At 38.8% G+C, this 19,397-nt stretch overlaps 1 protein-coding gene across 3 annotated transcripts in view; it reads right to left on the minus strand.

Annotated features, from left to right (window-relative positions):
- Positions 1–19,397, minus strand: part of SMYD3 (SET and MYND domain containing 3) — a 441,959-nt gene that overhangs the window by 54,161 nt on the left and 368,401 nt on the right. For all 3 annotated transcript variants that reach the window (XM_068939324.1, XM_068939321.1, XM_068939323.1), the window contains one exon: positions 1,702–1,789. In XM_068939324.1, the coding sequence (XP_068795425.1) occupies positions 1,702–1,789 (88 nt within the window). The remainder of the gene's footprint in view (positions 1–1,701; positions 1,790–19,397) is intronic.

Raw genomic sequence — 19,397 nt, forward strand, 5'->3', positions numbered from 1 at the left:
GATACCAAGGAATCCTTTTCTCCACAATAATCCCCTTGCACTTGGCTTTAGTTTCTCAATTTGTATGCCTAAACTGGAATTTGGGTACCAGGCAGTTCACCCAGATGCATTGTTTCAAGTTCTCTATCTGGAGATTTAGCAAGATAACACTGTATCAGTTACACGCAGCAGCTCAGGTTTTGCAAATCACTAACTTTCTGCACTGTAGAAAGTGTCGGTTTCATTTGCTAAAAATACTGCACTTGCAGAAACTAATGACTAAGTGTCTCAATCAGCAAGGAAGATTTTCTGTTCATTCTTGGTGAGCTGACAAATGTCAAGCCCTGTCTCAGGTGCTGTGTCACACTGCTGTGGCACTGTGCTGCAACGGAAGGAAAGATGCCACATTTCAAATAGCCCGTGTCTGAGAACAAAAACAGCATTAATAACAAGGACTTATTTTTAAAGCCTGTCGTGTTACTTTGCTCCACCAGGTGCTCAATTAATTTTAACCTATCAGTTCAATAAGTAAATTTAATTAAAGACCTTAAGAAAAATTCAGTATGTGCCGTTTCTCCTGCAATTAAACATAGGAACATTACATTGTACCAGTATTCTGGCTCCATACTTTAGGTATCAAAATGATTGCAACCGCATGTTGCATATCTATAATTTGATATTCAGATTACAACATGGCCCTAGAACTGTAACTGAATGCCTGAAGATCTAGTTCAGTATTGCCTGTCTCAATCCAGTGACTACAGAGGAACTTAAAATATACTGCAAACTATAGGAAAATTAATGTTACATGAGATTAATATTTGCCTTAATGACAGTCCTTTTGTTAACAAACTGAAACAAATTCAGTTTTTTTAATTACAGAAAAGTTTGTGATTATTGGTTTCCAGCCTGGGACATCACTAAGCATATTTACTCTTTCTGCTGCTGAAAAGGAGTACCGAAAGATTTTATTTCCCTAGCTCCAGATACTGTGCAAGTGTCAGAAAACAGTAAGACATCCTGCTACAATATGGCCAAATTCATGGTCAGTGAAATTCCACTAAATAGATTAAGGTGAGAGATGACTATGGCTCAACATGCCTATGCTCTTCTAGTAAAAATCTCTACCTTCCTTCTACTCATCTTTCCTTGGTTGTTGTTGCTAGTCACTATTTTTTTTGATGGAATGTCCACGTGATGGCCATTAGGCTCTAATCCCGTTCACTAGCACAAGATCATCTCACCCGATTTGGTTAATAATTATAAATTATTATTATAATTTATCCTAATGAGTCTATGTTTGCAATGACCCTGACTGTGATTATGCCTTTGTTATTGTCCTTGCTACGCCAGGAGTGAGATCCTTGCAACAGGAGTAACAGGACAAAGAATCTCACAGCTTTTCAGGTTGAGCTATTTATAATTATTTATTATAATTATTTATAATTGAGCTATTTTTCCTATTTCTAAATAGGTCTAAACCTGATGAGCCAGAATGTCCCTTTCAGTTCTCTTCTCTTTACCACGAAGCAGTTCCAGCCCAAGTAACTATTATCCTCAATACAATTAATAATATTATATGGCTTAAGCGCGAAATGAATTTAAAATGCATTTTAGAACAATATAAAATGAGAAAGCTTAAGGAGAACAGGTTTACTAAATGGAGTTTTGGATTGTTTTCACAACTGACTGACAGGCTGTAGCCCATCACTGAAAGGATACCTTCTTTTGATTTTGGATATCTCACTCCATTTACAGCATCTCTGACTTCCTTCCACGCATGCTCTTCACCTGCCAGTTTCTCAGTGTCCTGGTTAATGGAAACAAAAGCATTTGATGAGAAAATCAGTAAACTATGTGTCTGAGGGTATATAATAATGATGAAAAACAAGCTATAAAAGATTACACTGACAAAAGCAAGTTGCAGGGATTGTATCATTATTATATTTGCAAATGCACAAAAATTCATTTCATTTGATGGTCTTTTTCACCCTGTGTTTACTTGACAAAAATTACTAGTGAATTAGTTCATTCGTGGACTGCTGATGTAAGTAAATGAGATGATATCAAGGAAAATGAAGGCAAACCTGCAAATATTAAATATTCAAACCAGATATTGAGTTTATAAAGAGAATTATGATCATCTGGAGAAGAGAAACAGTAGTATGTGACTTTTTACTCTTGAAATGGATTGAGCAAATAAAATTCTCTCAAAGAACTGCAACCTAATACTTCTCCGACCCACAACTACCTTGTAGAAAGGATTTAGCAAACAATTTTGATTAACCATGTTCTGATAATAAGGACTTTACAAACACAAGGAGGCTACCTTCCTTCACTACAATTTTAAGTATGAGCTTACTGGAAAACTCTACTACTCCAAAAAAGCTGAACTTCTGTTTCGTTTTATAATTCATTGTTATTTCTTCCCTATTCCATTTGCCTGTACAAACAATTATATTTTCTAATCACTTTGTCATAATAAAGGCAAAAATGATTGATGGTTGCAGTACGAAGAGAAACAGTTCCTCTTCTCAACTCTCTAGCACTAACTAACTGCACCTGAGGCAACCCCCTTGGAACAAAGTTATTAAAGCATCTGCAGACACAGCTAAGCATCTTGAGGGATTTTCAAAAGCGTCTAGATTTCCAATTTCCATTGCTATAAGCACTTAAATATCTTTAAAAACCTAGCCTTTAAGACCCTGTAGTTCATTTTCTCTCTCTCTCTCTCTTTGTAAAATGTTCTGTTACTCTCAAAAGAGTTAGAGCAAATTCTTTCAGGAATATTTTAAATGCATTCCTAAAAAATCAGCCTTCAGCAGGGGTCAAAGAGAAGGTGTACTGGTAAATAATCAAGCACTCTGCAACCAATAGACGCTTACCGGGTATCGATGCTTACTGGGTTATCACAAAAGTAACTCTGCTGGAAAGCCTACATAATCTGTAGCCTATAATCTGTATCTGTCTTGATGTACATGATTCTCATATTGCACTGCTCCATACTTATCCCGTATTCAAAGCAGAAAACAGAAAACATTTACAGCGAGAATCAGCACTCACTTTCACATTTAATTTGCAGTTGTCTTTCCATCTGTGCCATAAAACAGCCAGTTCCTGCGTATCTCCCCAGGATGATTAAATTAAGATTGGTTTCAGCTGCCCCACCATTCTGCAGAATGTACCAAGTCGGGCAGCCTGACCCTTTTGCATTTTGCATGTGTACTTCCCATCCAAGCAGTTCTCTGATCAAAAAGCTCACCTGGAAATAATTTTGTGCATAGCTGAATTTGCCACCAGAAGGCATAAGGTGAACGTTAGGACAAACAAGCTCATATTGCAGAAATTTTATCAGCACAGTTAATGCACACACCTAGCTGTGCTGTAGCTTTGTAACAGACTTACACTGCGTGTGTTAGCTTCCGTGTAACCTCTCCCGACTTTTATGGGACTGTATCGCTTCCAGGAGGCTGAACTCAGCCTATGAACCTGTAATAATCTATTTCTAGAACACCTTTGTAGTGGTGCTGCACAGATCTATCTAAAAAATATATCTGGCCTGTAAAATATTAATAATGATGTCTGTGAAATTTTAGCTTTAATGAGCACATTAAAAAAAGAAAAACTCTGTTCAGCTATCTTTTCTCAGTAGCCCAAACACAATTCCGAGTATTTCTGTAAACATGCAGTAAGCCTTACAACTAAAAAACTCAGAGGCATGGGATTTGGGACAGATTTATAAATGAAAGGAAAGAAATAGAGAAGTTACAGGCCAATCACTGATGCAAAGCATCATCAGGACTTACTGCATACACAGCGGGACTGACGGATGAATCAGGTTAAACCTGTCATTGACATAGGATTAATCTTACGCTTTCTTGGGCCATCCTTTGGGTTGCTTTCCATTCTCTTCTAGCACTTCATCAGGAACACAAAGCGGCGCAGGGTTGGGGTTTCCTCAAAGCTCTGCACCAGTGCACAGGGTTAAGCGATCACTGGCTTTGTATCAGGTAGAGAATAGGGAGTGTCTGCTGGACACATAATCTCCCAACCCCCTCTGGATTCACAGCCTTTATCCTTTTTGCAAGAGACTTTAGGATGGACGGAGCTGGGCAGGATGCCCAGCCTGGAGGAGGATTTAAGTCAAAGGTTTCAATGATATCGTGCCCCTGTTTTCAAGATGAGGCATTTGGGGGATTGGTGTACGTAAGAACGAGCAAAGCTGCGGTTACTTGGCCCTTTTACACATCTACTGTTTTTTGCCAGATTTTCATACACCAGAGAAGCCTAAACACTCAAGTTTAAGGCATGATGGCTGCTTCAGAGGAGACAGTCAAACCAGAGGCTGCAAAATGACCAGGAAGAGCTGTCACTGAGAGCACTTCTGCCTTCCAGGCTAATAAGCTTTTTCCAAGTAAGTTGTGTCTCTCCCTTGGACAATGCTTTGAAAGTCATGGCCATGTGATATGACTAAGCCAGCTAAAAATATAAAGCTGCCTTGGAGTCGGAATTATGAAAATAATTGAAGCGATTAATAATTACGCCAAACTCTTTAATTTAATCTAAGAGCATGGCAGTAACAGCTATGGGAGATTTAGCTTTCCACAGAGTAACACCCACTCAAAGCAGCTCTTTTCAGAGCATATTCACAGTCAAATCTCCAGGTGTGCAGAGCTGCCAACAATAAAGGAAGACATGTTTGTTTTTTTTTTTTCATTTGTGGAAAAGGAGAACCCTTGCTGAAGGAAAGAAAGAGGCTTTTGAACAAGAAGGAAGATTTAGCAACATGACTTATGACATGATATGATGTCTAATTATTTCCCCTATTGCTAGCATCAACACTAAACGCGAGAGTTTGTTCTTCAGAACAACAAATATTTGTCTTGGTCTAATTAGCTAAATAATTACACTAAATAATGTAGTCACATTCTGATGGCTGAAACTGGCATATTTTACAATTCAAGTTTCACATATTGGGATGTGCTAGAGAAGAGTGAGAGCTGAAGGGTTGAGGTTCCCTGGGGAAGCAGAACAGGCAGCTGGAACACATGCTTTTCCATAGCAAGAGCACCACCTCGCAATACTCAGGAATAGTCCACTGGAGGCAGAAGCACCACTGGATGTGCTTGCTGAACCCACAATCTAGGCCATGGAGAAAAACATAAGCGATGCTGTGATTTACTCTGAGCAATTATTCCAGACAGAAGATGATTCCAGCACCCTGCTATCCACTCCCTCGAAACACGTGCCGGGGAAACTTGTCTCTTAGAAGGTAAGTTAAGATACAGTAATGACACGTCAGCTCCAGCTCTCCATTCTTCCAATCCCAAGGCAGCTGCTGCTACAGCTTTCTTGCTGAAATATGCCTGGAGATTCATCATCTTTACCCTGAAGCTTTCTGGAAACCTCCAGCAACTACCGATCTCTCCAAAAGATGGAAGCTGCTGTGCTGGCCACACAGACTGCTTAGCTACCCTGTGCTTGGAATCCTTTAGGCAGTATCTGCCACTGTCACTGCATTCCCCTTCCTCTACAACTGCTTATGTGCTGCAGTCCATGCTGTTGACACACAAGGTACACCAGCACCTACAGACTCATGGGAGATAGCTATCTCCTCCTCCACCCACTGTGGAAGTCCTTTTAATGCAGCACAATTTCTCCAGGGTTATATTTGCTTCTTCTCGTAAAACAAGCCATAACCTAAACACCTGACACCTACTGAAAGGAGGATGCTGGGGACCTTCAAGTCTTCACAAAGACTCACCCACGTAATTCAATCAAATAAAATCCTACCCCTGATATCTGTTTGGCCCTTCAGAACGGGCAAACGCAAAATACTCTGTAAAGCAAACTTTCCGGCCATATGAAGAAACATTTTTCCTCCCTTAAATGCTACAACAGTTTCACTTCATAAAGGATTCAAGAACGTGATTAATTTTTTTATGCATTTGCCTGAACATCACAATTTCTACTCAGCTTATAGATCAAAAATAATACTTGGTGTTGTTTTTCTGCCAGAATATATCCAGCCTTTATATCTGGTTATCCTCCTGAGCAACTGTGGAAAATAGAAGTTTTAAATTTGTAGCTACACATCCCAACCTGCATTTAAGGAGCTTGAGAATGGACATGATTAGCTCTGTTCAGCACATCCTGTAAACGCTTGTGAAAATAGTCTGTGGCATACAGGGCACCACTAAATGTCAACAGTTGCTTTAAGTGTTACACAGTTTTCCACAGTTTAGTTAGTGGTAAAAACGAAGCTATAACCACACATAACAAAAGAAAGAAAGTGAAATAAGAAAAACTGAGGGCAATAAGTAATGATGGTTAAAATCTATTTGTATGGTGATCAAACTTAAAAGGTACACAGCACCGTCTGGCCCCAGGTGATAGGAAGATTTACGATAAAAGTACCCTCTCCTGAAACAACTAAATACATCAGTCACCACAGAAATAAGCATTTGAAAATGAATCACCTGTTTCGCTCTCTTTTATTCCTTTGCTCCCACCTTGGTCATAAGAATTAGTCCTTTCCCTATCCATTTTGCTATTCTAGTGTCCTGAATGCATCCTTAACTCAGGTCCTCTCCTGAGAAAGGAGTTTAATTTTAAAAGCACAGATATGTTTCCCGTTCCTTCCTCGTGCTTTACATCCTCCTCTTTCCTTTCTTTGTTTCCCTCTCTCCTTCCCTGACTACTTTGTTTCTTAAACTTCCCAAAAGCGATCCCTACCTATTCATTTCAAGTGCTGCTGCTTTTACATGCAATGTATACAATCACTCTGCTACCCCAACATTAAAAATGCTGAATGTTAAAACATTCCCACACGGACAGCACATCCTCTGGGAGCAGGCATCTCTCCAACAAAGAAGCCCATGCCAACAAGCGAGCATCTTTCCACCCCCCTGTACAAACACACGCCGCAGCCCCAACATTGCTCTTCAGCAATTGCTCTGCTGCACTGAAAATCTCAGACAATAAAAGGGTGGCTTGAGGGCTAGTCCTCCCTTCAGACTCAGGCTACAGAACAGAAATAGGAAATGGATTTTCTCTCCTTTCTACAGAGTTCTTCTTCTCCTTCTCACAGACTAAGAGAGAGAAGCAAAGCAGAAGCTTGCCACAGAAAGGAACTGCGAAGAACTGGCCCTGTCCCGCCACAAAAGGGTGACATGGGAACCGGAAACTCCAAACAATAATTAATTCCTACATCTCTCTTTCTCCTTCCCATCCTTATCCGATAGGTCCAAGGGCATCTTGACTTTGTGCTCACTCCCAGTGTTCAGGTATCCAGTCCCATGAAGGCAAAAATAAGCAAAGCTGTGTAGGGGGTACTTCATGCTAGATTGCTCTGGAAGAGCAAAAAACAAGGTCTAAAGTTACCTATGACCAGTTTCTTCTGTTCTAAATAAAAAAATGAAATATAGCTGTGTAATGTAAACACCAGCAAATATTAGTTTTATAATGGTAAAAGCCTGTAATCTATAGCTCATGCAGAAATTAGGGGTTTAATGTGTAGCATAATTGGGTATGGTTTTGCGCAAGACAGAAATATCACTCTGATTGATCATAGTGATTCCTTCTGGACACAAAATTTATGAACATATAAGAATAATCCTCCAAGAGAGCGGCCTATAATTCTGCTCTTGTACTTTTTTTGCGGAAGCTTTAAAAATTGTCTTAAAAAACAAAGTTTTCTGGAATGTCATATGTTAACACTTTAAATGTTAGGGATACCTCAAATATCTGAACGTTTCACACAAAAAGCTGGCCACAGCTTTGTGAACTGCTTAATTTCTACCCATTTTAGTGCCAACTGCACGCGTGCATCTGAAAGAACAGTTCTGATCAACTTGTTGGGTTCAAATACTCTTCAGAAGAGTATTTCTTAGGTTTTGTTTGGAGAAGGTTTTAAAAGAGCTCAGACACATTTAGATAAGGGCATGACATTTTAAAATAGACCGCTGATATATTGTACTCTTAAAGCATAAGATAACCTTCTATTTCTAATTCTATTTAATAGCGTAGCAGCCACTGAAAGTATGTTTCTAGCAAACTCATTAACTCATTGCTCTATACTTGGCTGCAAGAGAAAAGCGTTAAATGAACAGAATATATTGCATATCTTGTGAAGCTACAGTTTTAGTAAGATGAGGAAAAATGTTGGTAGGAGAACGTGACATGGAAGCTGCTACAGTGTCACTAAATCGAATTTGTGAGATGAGTGCTGCAGAACAAACAAGATATGAGTACATGTCTGACAACCACAGGTGTGTGCAGTTACAGGCACAGCAAGAGAAATGCATGCTTGAGTGGTTCCCTGAAATACCTGAGGTCACATCTTACAAAACATTTTCAATCTTTCTAGTTTCCATCGAGAATCAGTGTTTAACTTTGAAGCCCTAAGCTGTGGGATGGGGTAACAGTTTGTGACAGAGGACTGTATAGCTGAAGAAAAACATATACTCATTGGCAAGTACAGAAGATTGTGAAAGAAATGATGATACAAGAATTTGACTCCACATTGAAACCTGCATTGGCTTTACTTTTGAACACTGGATTAAGTTTAAATGCAGAATCAGACTCCTCGTCTCTTACCACAAGAGCTACCATTTGTAGAATCTTAAAGCTTCACTTCAGGATTTCACTCACTTCCAACCTTGTGAATGTACTTTGTTAAATACTATGAGAAATGAACATTGCACAGAGGCCTGTTCGAATGAACTATCACGCTCCCAGATTCACCTGCGACTGCTAAAGTTTCCAAAGCTCTCTCCTGCCTCCCACTGTGAAAAATAATGCCAGCTCCTTAAGTACCAATGCAACTGTCCTTTCCAAGCTGCACAAGAGCGTCCTCACCAGCTAGCTGAGCTGTCCAAAGAGAAGACAGTGTGTCTCCTGTCATATGGCTCTGAAGACAGTGGATGTGACAGGTGGCAGGTCCAAAGCTACTTTGCCTGCACAAAAATCCATTTTGTGATCCCTGTAAGACTATGAGGATGGAGTGAAGCATACTTTTGAAGAAGTTGAATTAGCATTTTTCATTTTTGAATTTGAAAGTAAAATAAGATACATTGGAATTGCATGTCATATTGCAGCTATGCACTACATTGTTCAGCATTAGACAGGCTACATTACCTCACCTAATTGATATCAGCTGTTCATATAGCACTTATCTTCATGGATTACTGACTCTGGTGCCTGGAAGGGCATGGGACCTGCGCTGACTAGTAATATTCTAAATTGTACTGATATTCAAACGTTTAACAGTCATTCACACCACTCATGTTTAAATACTTAGGTAATTAAATTAAGATAAAAGTTTCCCCAAAGGCTGTGTACAATGACTGGACAAAGACAAACACCTGCATATGGATACCCTCCTGTTAACACTGTCCAACTTAGTTATAAGATAATAATGCTTACCTGGAAACTTAAAAAGAGGCATCAAAAACAACTGTGAGAATTTTACTAAAATGAGATGCTTTTAACAAAGAGAAAATGAAGATCAACAAGTACATTTAAGGAGTCAGTTTAATCCAACAAAATGAAATGAGACAAAGATAAATTTATCCCAGTAACACCTAATCAATTCTTGAAGTTTAAGGTAAGTAAGTGAGGAGCTAATAGACCAACAGTTCTCAAACACTTTCAGTTCCAAGTCCAACATCTGTCGGGCTCACAATACTGCAACTAAGAAAGTAGTTGTGTTTCTGTCAGGTTCATGACTCTACGCCACTAAAGTCCCACTTCAGCCATTCATTTTTGTGATTTTTTTAAGGCACATTTTTAAACAGCCTTTTCAAAAATATCCACATATGTATTTTTTTATGTTACAGAGGCTATCTGACAAATGTTGCATATTGAGGTAAAAAGGCATCCCTCTTCCTACTAATGACTCCTCTTCTTAGAGGTTCAAGGATCAACCTTTAGAGAATACATGTATAAATCACTGTATTAAGAATAAGACAAAAGACACCAAAAAACCCAAAGCTTTTTACTATTTTGTTATTTTATTATCCATGAACCTAGTAGCCCAATTGACTTTTTATTATCATAAATGCTCACAGATCAAGTCTTACTATAAAGCTTTTCTGTTTTATATACAAGGGGTTTTGAAAAACCTAAGCCCAATAATATTACAGATAGTATTCCCTCTCTCAAAAAGCAGCATACAATGCTACTAGGTTACCTAGCAAGACAGCAAGATAATATCTAAAGAGACGTACAGAGTACATACAGCATACAGGGCTAACACACCTAAACTTCACAATAGCATCCTGCCTGGACCTGGAGAATCCTCAAATGAAAGGCACATTAATTTAACACATTCTGAAGTGATTTCATTTAAGTGCTAGCTATTCTAGCTGCTGACCAACATATTTCTCACTTGTATCTATTTTTAAAATATGTCCCCTATACACTACTCTTCCTTTTGATGAAGCAGGAGTCATAATCACACATGGACTACCCAGTTCTTTTCATCGTCCATACCCTTTTACAAATCCTTGCGTCACGCACAGCTCAGCTTTGTGAAGTCCCTGCCATCTTCCATGCCATTTGAGCCCCTGAGCTCAGCACTTTGTGGGTCCAAGATGCAATCGCCTCGTCCCAGTGATGACTAAGAAAGTTTTGGTGATTCCACTAGCAACAAGACCAAGCAAGCTGTGTGCTCAGGACAGCACTGCTGGTATAAGCCCCCTAACTTCAGGAGTTTGGAGTTGACTACAAAATTCCTGTCCAAGCTGCATAGGTTACAAACTGAAATAAAAACTCATTGGATCATAGGAAGAGCAATAAATAGAAGTTGACTACTTATCGACTCATAAAAAGCCAGAGAATGGGGCAATGGGGGGAAAGTAAAGGACAGTATTTACAGCTTAGCATCAGAGAAATAGGGCCTTATGCTGGACCACCCAAAAAGTCTTGGCATGTTTGTAAATCCTTTGTAATTTCCAGTTTCAGTCAAAAAAAACCCTGTGGATAATTTGGTTACCTGAGGAAGGGTACTGTTCAGCCTAGTACCTAGCAACCACGTATTTTGTACTTCAGACTGTCCTAGGCATTACTCATCTATTAAGGCAATCTCTCGGTCAATCTTATCAGCCACACTGGAAACCAAAAGGCAAACCTGCCTTTGTTACTAAGTCTGGAACCTGTGAAGACAGACAGCCATGAGGACATTTGGCGGCTCAGAAGAGACACATAGGTCCAAATCCCTCAGAGAACTTAGGCATTCATAAGCATAATCCAACCCACACTCACTAGTGTACTTAAACATGTATTTAAGTTTAAAGGCATGCATAAATTCCACTAAAATTACTATTATGCAGATGACTAACCACTTCAGTAAACAGGTGTAGTTATTTGTGCATCAAAGGTCAATTTATGCTTTAGTGCTTTTAAAAATTCATGCCCATCAAATGATTGGTTCTAACTGAAGATATACTGACATGATATTTGTTTTGAACGCTAATATCAAAACAATTTAATATTTTAATGCATGGTATATCACATGCCACAGTGGTAGCTATAGTAATTAGGCTTTCTAACGTAAACTGAAATGTACAGTGACAATATTTACTGGAGCATACCGTTTTCTGAAAGAATGGGTATGAAACACAGGGAATTTAGGCTTTAGAACAGCACATACATCATGATTACAATCGTATCAGTTGATCAATCTATACATGAAAATATTTGACAGATCTCAAATGTGAAAGTTGTAATTCCTGGAGGGTGGATAAAAATTGACCACGTAACTCATTAGCAATTTGCCTGAATATTCTATGTAAGATACTCAATGTAAGATTTGCTCAAAAACATAGCAACCACTCTTCAAGTTTTCTAAAATTCGTAAATATAAGAAGGTTGAGTTCAGTTCTTACAGCTAGAGCTCTTACAAATAAACACATGGAGAGGAGAGCAAGGAGTCTCCATCCTTGAAGATACTCAGCTGGAAATGGTCCTGGACAATCTCCTCTAGCTGATCCCACTCGAGCAGGGTGGTTGGACCAGATGATCTCCAGAGGTGTTTTCCAACCTCAACTCTCCTGTGACCCTCTCAGATGGATTAGTTTCACCCCTCTGAAAAGCATGGTAGCTCCATGCCCCCTTTTATACACTTCTTTTGAGGTGGGGGAGTACGAGCTCACTTTGCTTTCTATACATGGATTACCACTCTCATTAACCAAACACAATGTACTAGTAACTGAATTTAACAGCATCTTTCTTGCCTATACCAAATGACTATAGGTTCAAACTACTGTACTATTGGACAGTAGCTGGAATCATATCAAAAGCTCTCACTTCTCAGAAGGATTCCTTTTCTGCCCTGGAATGATGCATCCTTAGCGCAATATTTTATATCAGAAATATTTTGAGTAAATGCTTAGCCATCAAAGGAAGTGCAGAAACTTTCATTTATATCCAACACTTACCAACTCTGACCAAGACAAAGATTCATGCCTTATCTCTTCTAAAGCCATATGATGCAGCAGCACATTTTTCTTAGTGATTTTGGTCAGGTATATCTTGGGCAGAGTTGTGATACACTTTTCTACCACATCAATTCAAATCATTCTTTTCAGTGTAATCAATAGCTTTGGTAATACAATTCACTGAGCAATCTTGTGGAAAATAGCAGGAGATCCTGCAATGGGTCAGCAATTTACACATTTCTCTGCTGTAACTCACATGGCTGGAGTAAATCCAGCCTTTTCAAGCCTGCTGCCATTAACCAACAAAAAGTTCCAATCTGTGGCTAAAAATAAAGCTCGCAAATGCAAAATGTGTAACTACGGTTTTAGTTACTGCCTTGTTGTAATATTGATTAAATTATTAGCAATAAATTGATACAGCACATTGCTTACCACAGCAATATTTGATTCCAAAGCAGCCAGTCTGCAGTTTTACAATCGTAGAAGTTATAGACTTTGTTGCTATTCAGACGAGCCACACTTGCTTTAGTAGACCTTGGAGGATATTAGTTAAGGACGGGAATTGATTTAGGTACTGATTTTGCCTTTCTCAATCTGTGGTACTTCCTACAAACTCAGCCAGAGTCCCAAACCTTGAAAAATCGCACTGTCAAAAGGAAATTAGAATGAAGTCATGCTACCTGATGATCTTGCTAACAGGGTCTTAAATCAACCAGTCTATCAATCTTTCAAAACTAATATGAAACTCAAAGTTGAGACCATTTGGCTTGGAAGGAGCTTCTAAAAGTTAAGGGGCAGCTGACAAGGGTGCCATCTTTCTTCACTTAAATAAGACGACTACATGGAAAGATAAACTTCCAGAATATAGCATAGAAAAAAAACAACATTTTGAATCTTTGCAGTGTGTTTCATGCCACAGCATTCTAAAGAACAATTCATCCTTTTAATGTTACTTGTATGACGGGCATTTTCATACCTGTTTTACGGAGGATGATACAAAACAGGGCCATGTATTACTTGCCAAAGATCACAAAACAAGTAGCAGCAAAAGACACCTACCAGCATAAGCTATGCTTGTGCAATATATTGTTGAGTAAAAGGGTATAATACATTTTAGAATTGTCACTGTCTGACCCATAGCCTGGATACCTACGTACATAAGCATATGCACACAATATTGCTTTCCTCCTTAAGACCTGTTTCCATCCATTCTAGGTGCGTGTCCACCTCACCATGAAAAGTAATTGCAATGAAATGGACCCACAGAATACACTGTTTCTCTTAACACGCAGACAGGCTAACCAGATTGTATTGTCCACAGATTTGATGATGGGGCAGACTAACAGATTAAAATCTGGACTGCCCAATTAAAAATTTGACCAGTTTTTTTCTACCTGTTCTTGACCCATATAAAGTAAAGCCATTATCTTACTTCAGGGCCTACTATGCACAAGTCTAATTTACAAAAATACTCCTTCTCCCTCCTCTCCAGTTGGAATTATTAGAAAACAAGGATAATAGACCTAGGAATGAAGCTAGCCTTCTTCTTTACCTATGCGTTTACATCAACTGCGTATGTAGCACTTTATTCCAGTGATTTCCTGGCATTGTATGGACACTAATTAACCTCAGAACAAGCATACTGCAAGAAAAGTAAGACTTATTAACCCAGTTTTCCAGCTGAGGAAAGTAGGACAGAAAGAGAATGAACAACCCAGCATTGCAAAGAAAGTACATAGTCAGGATGGCATTAGGACTTAATAATTTGGAAAATGAAAAAAACTCCAAAAAGAAGGACACAGTACCCACTCACGTGAAGAAGCATCATCAAGAGCCGTAACTGAAAAAATGTTTTATTTTCAGAAGGAAAAAAGGTTTCTCTGTACTGGTTTTGGCTGAAGTCTTCAACAGGGAATGAGTTTGGAGATGACTTGAAGTTGGCCCTACATGAAGGTTTTGCTAATGTACGGTAGAATGTGGAAGTAAAGACTCTTCAGTTCGATTAAAGACTTTTGGCTCATTCGTTTCTGTTGCTTTTTAAAGAATTTCACATGCATGGCTCTTTGGTTGGTTTGGCTCTTCCAGAACCACTCAAATGTTTTGACAGCAATTTCACCAGTCTGCTCTCCCTAAACAGAAAATGCATCTGTAACATCTGCATCCAGAGATATCCCTTAGTGAAGGAGACCCTGAGTTCTCATGTCCAGCATAAATGTGTGAGGACTAGAGACCTTACAGTGCTTCTGACTACAGTGAAAAATTAATAGCTTCCTGACATTTTAATATACACACTAAATATTTTTACATTCTCCTAAACAATTTTCACGTCTCCTAAACAATACAACCAAAACAACCACATCATCTGGTATCACACAAATTCATTTTACAAGGTTTTATCCATTTATGTCTTGCTTAAATAGAAACGTTATGTATTAGCATGGATTTCAAGCTGCTGGTAGCATGGAAAAATGTTACAGGCTTTCTTCATGCATTTGCTTTCACTGAGAGTGGCTAGCAGAGTTTACAATTAACAAAAATTAAAATTTTTCATTATAACTTTGTCTTAATGTTTAATCCTTGCAGAAATGAATGGAATAATCCAAAGAGACCAGACAGTACTCACTTAAATACAAATTATTCTTAGTTTTATTATAATCTATCATTTTCCCTACCCTAAGACTGATTTATGTTCAGAGCTTTTTATTCTGCACTATTAGAACAAATATCAAGATTATTCAGATATTATTTAAAATAGACTTTTGTGCTCAACAAGTTCTTTTTCCCTAAATTCAACCATCTACTCGTTTACTGCTACTTAGGATGTGTTGGACAGATAGTGATGATACTCTCTTCAATTTCTCTCACTTACTCTACGTTTTCCTTGTTGTTTCTCTCAGTTTTGCTGCTTCTCTTTCAAGGACACCTAATCTGTATTCCAGAGCAAAATAAAGCATGCCTCCTCTAGCTGGAGGCTTACACACATCTCATGCAATCCCAGCCTCTTCTGACCCAACAATATATTCACAAATCAGTGTTTGAAGTTGGATATCTCATCGGATAGTGTGACATTCTCCCATAATACAAATAGTTTGCCTCAGGGTACTACTGCTTAAAATGTACTCTATCTCTATCGTAATTAAAAGAAATGAAAATTAGACTGGCAATTTAAGAGCTCTGACATGTATTGGTTTGTTCTACAGATGAGTAGATTACCAATTTGCAAAGATGATACCTGATTTAAGCAGCAACAAATAACATCATTATTTTCTTTCAGCTGTAGGTTAAGTATAGCCTTTCCAATGACTGAAACAGAATATCAAAAAATCACTTTTAAACAATATTCCATTTTAATTGTGACGCTTGCTATATACATGTGTACTATTGCAAGTTATTCAGAAATTTGCTGACAAAGAGTGCTTTTCCATGTTGTTTTTTCTCCATGTTGATTGTCCCAGATTGTTTGTAGCCTTTACTGTCACTATCATTTATAATTCTGGCAGTATTGCAGCCCTACTGTTTTGCAGGTTTTTAGATTCTGTACAAGTAAAGAGACTACTTGCCTCAAAGATCTCAAGAGTCTAGCAGGAAAGTAAACAGGGAAAGTGGAGGGGACAAAATATACAGTGTGCTAGCTGTTGTGATCAGCCCATATATCGTTTATGTCTTGCTTTGGAGTCTTAAGTGTAAACGTTATCTCCAGTGGCTATGCGTTTAGCCAGTCATTCCTTGTCACAAAGGGATTTGGCTTCCAGCCACAGAACTAGTGAGAAAGAGATATTTCCATTCACTTTTTCTTCCTTCTTCTTCTTTAAATTTCATAACCCGATATTTATAATATTTACCCGGGAAGACAAAAATCCAAGTTCCTATTTCTACCTGATTCAGAGCAGAAATCTAAATAACAGATACTGTGAACTGTAGGATCTGTCTTAGATCCAGCTGCATCTCATCCACCGACTGAAGCATTATCGGAGTCCTGCGGTCCCCTTACCCCACAGGGAGCACTCTGACAACTAGGGAAGAAAGAAGTCATTTTCACCCTGAGGATATTAATATTTTGTCCAAAGTGGGTGAACTTCAATAGGAGAGATTTCTGAATCCAGAAAATTGAGCCCACACCAGTCAGTAAAACTCAGCAGGTTAATGCAGCAACATTATTTTTCTAAATGAATTGGATGGAATCTGAATCAAAATCATATTTCAAGTAAATCTCCTAATCTCCGGCATTTAAGAAGACCAGCGTTACTTTTCCTATGCCAGTTTATGACCCATGTTTTTCATTTCCATTTAACATACCCCCAACCAAAAAGATTCATGGAGATTTTTGATTTGAAAAGAATTCCAGCAAATGACTGATCCAAAGCCATTTCTTTTTTGGTTTGTCCAACACCTGAGAAAAATCTCCCAAACCAGCTCTCTCCAGCCAAACATCTATTTGCTGCAGCAAATTGGAAATTTTATCCTTTCTTACCGGAGCACTGAAAGGGAAAGATTAAGAGGTCTGAAGTCCTTGACTCTCATATCTTGTACTGACAAAATGTTTTGGGTTTCTTGAGATATGAACCTTTTGCCAGAGGGTTCACAGGAACACGGACAAATAAGGGGTAATATCGGAGGGAGAGAAAAGATTTGCTCTTAGCAAATAAAAGGAAAGAACAAATTGGAGAGCCGTTTCCATTTTGCAAAAGGCAACAAAACAGTACAGAGAGAACACACTAGACCAAGAAAAGGCATCCAAACTCAAAATTAATTCCCGTAAGTCCTACTGATATTAGAAACCACCTTGAAAAGCTGATATACACAAGACCTGATAGCAACCTCAGTGACAGAGAACTGAGAGCTTGTCTTAGCATAGGCCAGGTCATAATTCTTTGTGGAAACACCCTTTTAGGAAACCCAAACATGTAAGATAGTGTTCGGGCTGCTCCACTAAGGGCACAACAACATTTCTTCAAAATTCACCCTGTCTTCTGGACTATTACAGACTGTTCAGTGAGGCCTTCCTTAAAATTAACTTCTCATGTCACTATCAAATGCAGAAACAGTATCCGAGTTTATGAGAGACTGAAGAGCTGGTAAAGCAACCTCTGGCCTCAGGATCTCTTTGGATAAAATCTGTGAACCATAATCTCTCCAGGAAAAGGTGTGTGGAAAATGTTTTGTTAGATCTAGCTTTGTGTTTTAAATTACTGCTGTTTCGCTCAACATGTTCTATCTTTTCTATGTTTATTCTGGACTGCTAATCCACAGAGAGACTTCTTATTTTGGTGTATCACTCAGATGATAGACAGAACAAATAGTGAACGCTATATGAATGCCACCATCTAAAAAAAAAGAAATCATAGCAAGAATCATTAGCTCTAACTACAGTTCTAAGGAATCTGGACCTTTGCAAAGGAGGAAGACTGCTAGCTGGGAGCTAAAATGCAGCCACTACAGCCTGAAACAGCGATGGAAGCAGCCTCCACTCCCTTTGTAGAAAAAATGTTTCTGATTAACACATCCTCCAGAAGATTTATATTTCCTTTCAGAAGGCTGCATCTGAAAGGAATGTGATTTTGCTGCTCTCAGATGAATGGAAAAATGGACTCCCAGGAGAGTGCCATACTCCAACTCTTACTTCAGCTTAAATATAAAATTGTTGGACCACATTAATACTGGTTTCCCTATTAAGGATCCCCTGAACAGGAAGAAAATCTGCCGACAGCTCTGAACTCCAGTCTATTTAAATGAACAGTAATGTCTTCTTCCGTGACCTTTGGCAACCCAAGTGAGCTCCAGCCATCAAGTTGTGACCAGAGCACACCGAGGCAGTCCTGATGCAACTGGAAGAGGTAAGCTGTCGTGGTAAAATGATCACTGTCCATTTGTTATATTCTGACACTGCCTGTGGGACTGCTCTTTCACAGGAAAAAAATTACAGTGTCGGAAGATGGAAGAAGCCTCAGAAGTCGTGCGAGCATACTAAGAGGCTGAAGAGATGATGCCTTTGTTGAATGAACAAGAGAGCCCAGAAATTAGAAACAGTTGCCTTGGTTTTCAGCATCATTTTTGGCACTAGGAAAAAAAAAAACCCTCTGTCCTTGGCTATTGGAAATGCATCCCAAGAGGGTAAGATCCCCTGAAAGGGACCAGAAGACTGTTGGATTGATTGTTGGATTTCAGGAACAGATCCAGGGTTTATTTCATTACTAAATGTCTCGCCAGGAGGAAGGAACTGTTAATCAGCCAATCACCTATGAAAAGAATAAATATTGTATCCCAGTGGGCTGCTAATTACTGCCACTGGCTTCTGTAGGCACTTGTGATACTAATGTTGGGCTGAAAGGGTGGGTGGGTTAAATATGACTGAGCTCGATCTTTGGAGCTTGTTACATCTTATGCTGGAGTGCTGGTGGGTACCTTAAGATCAGTAGCTGTAACTACTGTGACTTGACTTCCATCTCTGATTTTCTTTAAAGGTAATTGTAGTGGCAAACCAGTAAAAGGAGATAAGGAACGAATAGAGGATTTATGGAATAAGCCGCTATACAGACTAACTTCTGAGCATAGATTGTTCAAACCAGCGTTTTGTTGGGGCAAAGTCCTGACCCCTAATAGTAAGTACCTTAGAATCATGACTACAGACACAGATGTTCCTACTTTATCCTTTGCATTGGTGAAGGGGTTTTATGTTCAGTTATCTACATAAGCAGATTTTTTTTTTCAATAATCCCATTTACTCCTTGCTTCCAACCCTTCCTTTTTTGGTACTTGGAGAACTTAGTGAGAATGCAAATACATCAAAATAAATAAATATTGAGGAAGCTGGGACACCAACTTCTGGAACATCACAACTGAGCAATTTAAAAAGGCACTTTGTAACATAGCATGTTATATTTCCCGTGTGTCCTAAATACATGCTCCCTGAGGGAGGGATGATATTCCTGTAGTAACAGTAGTTCAGTGATCTTATACCAAGCCTTTGCATTCTAATTC

Source organism: Struthio camelus, chromosome 3 (genome assembly GCF_040807025.1).
Source record: "Struthio camelus isolate bStrCam1 chromosome 3, bStrCam1.hap1, whole genome shotgun sequence".
In the NCBI taxonomy this organism is placed as follows: Eukaryota; Metazoa; Chordata; class Aves; order Struthioniformes; family Struthionidae; genus Struthio; species Struthio camelus.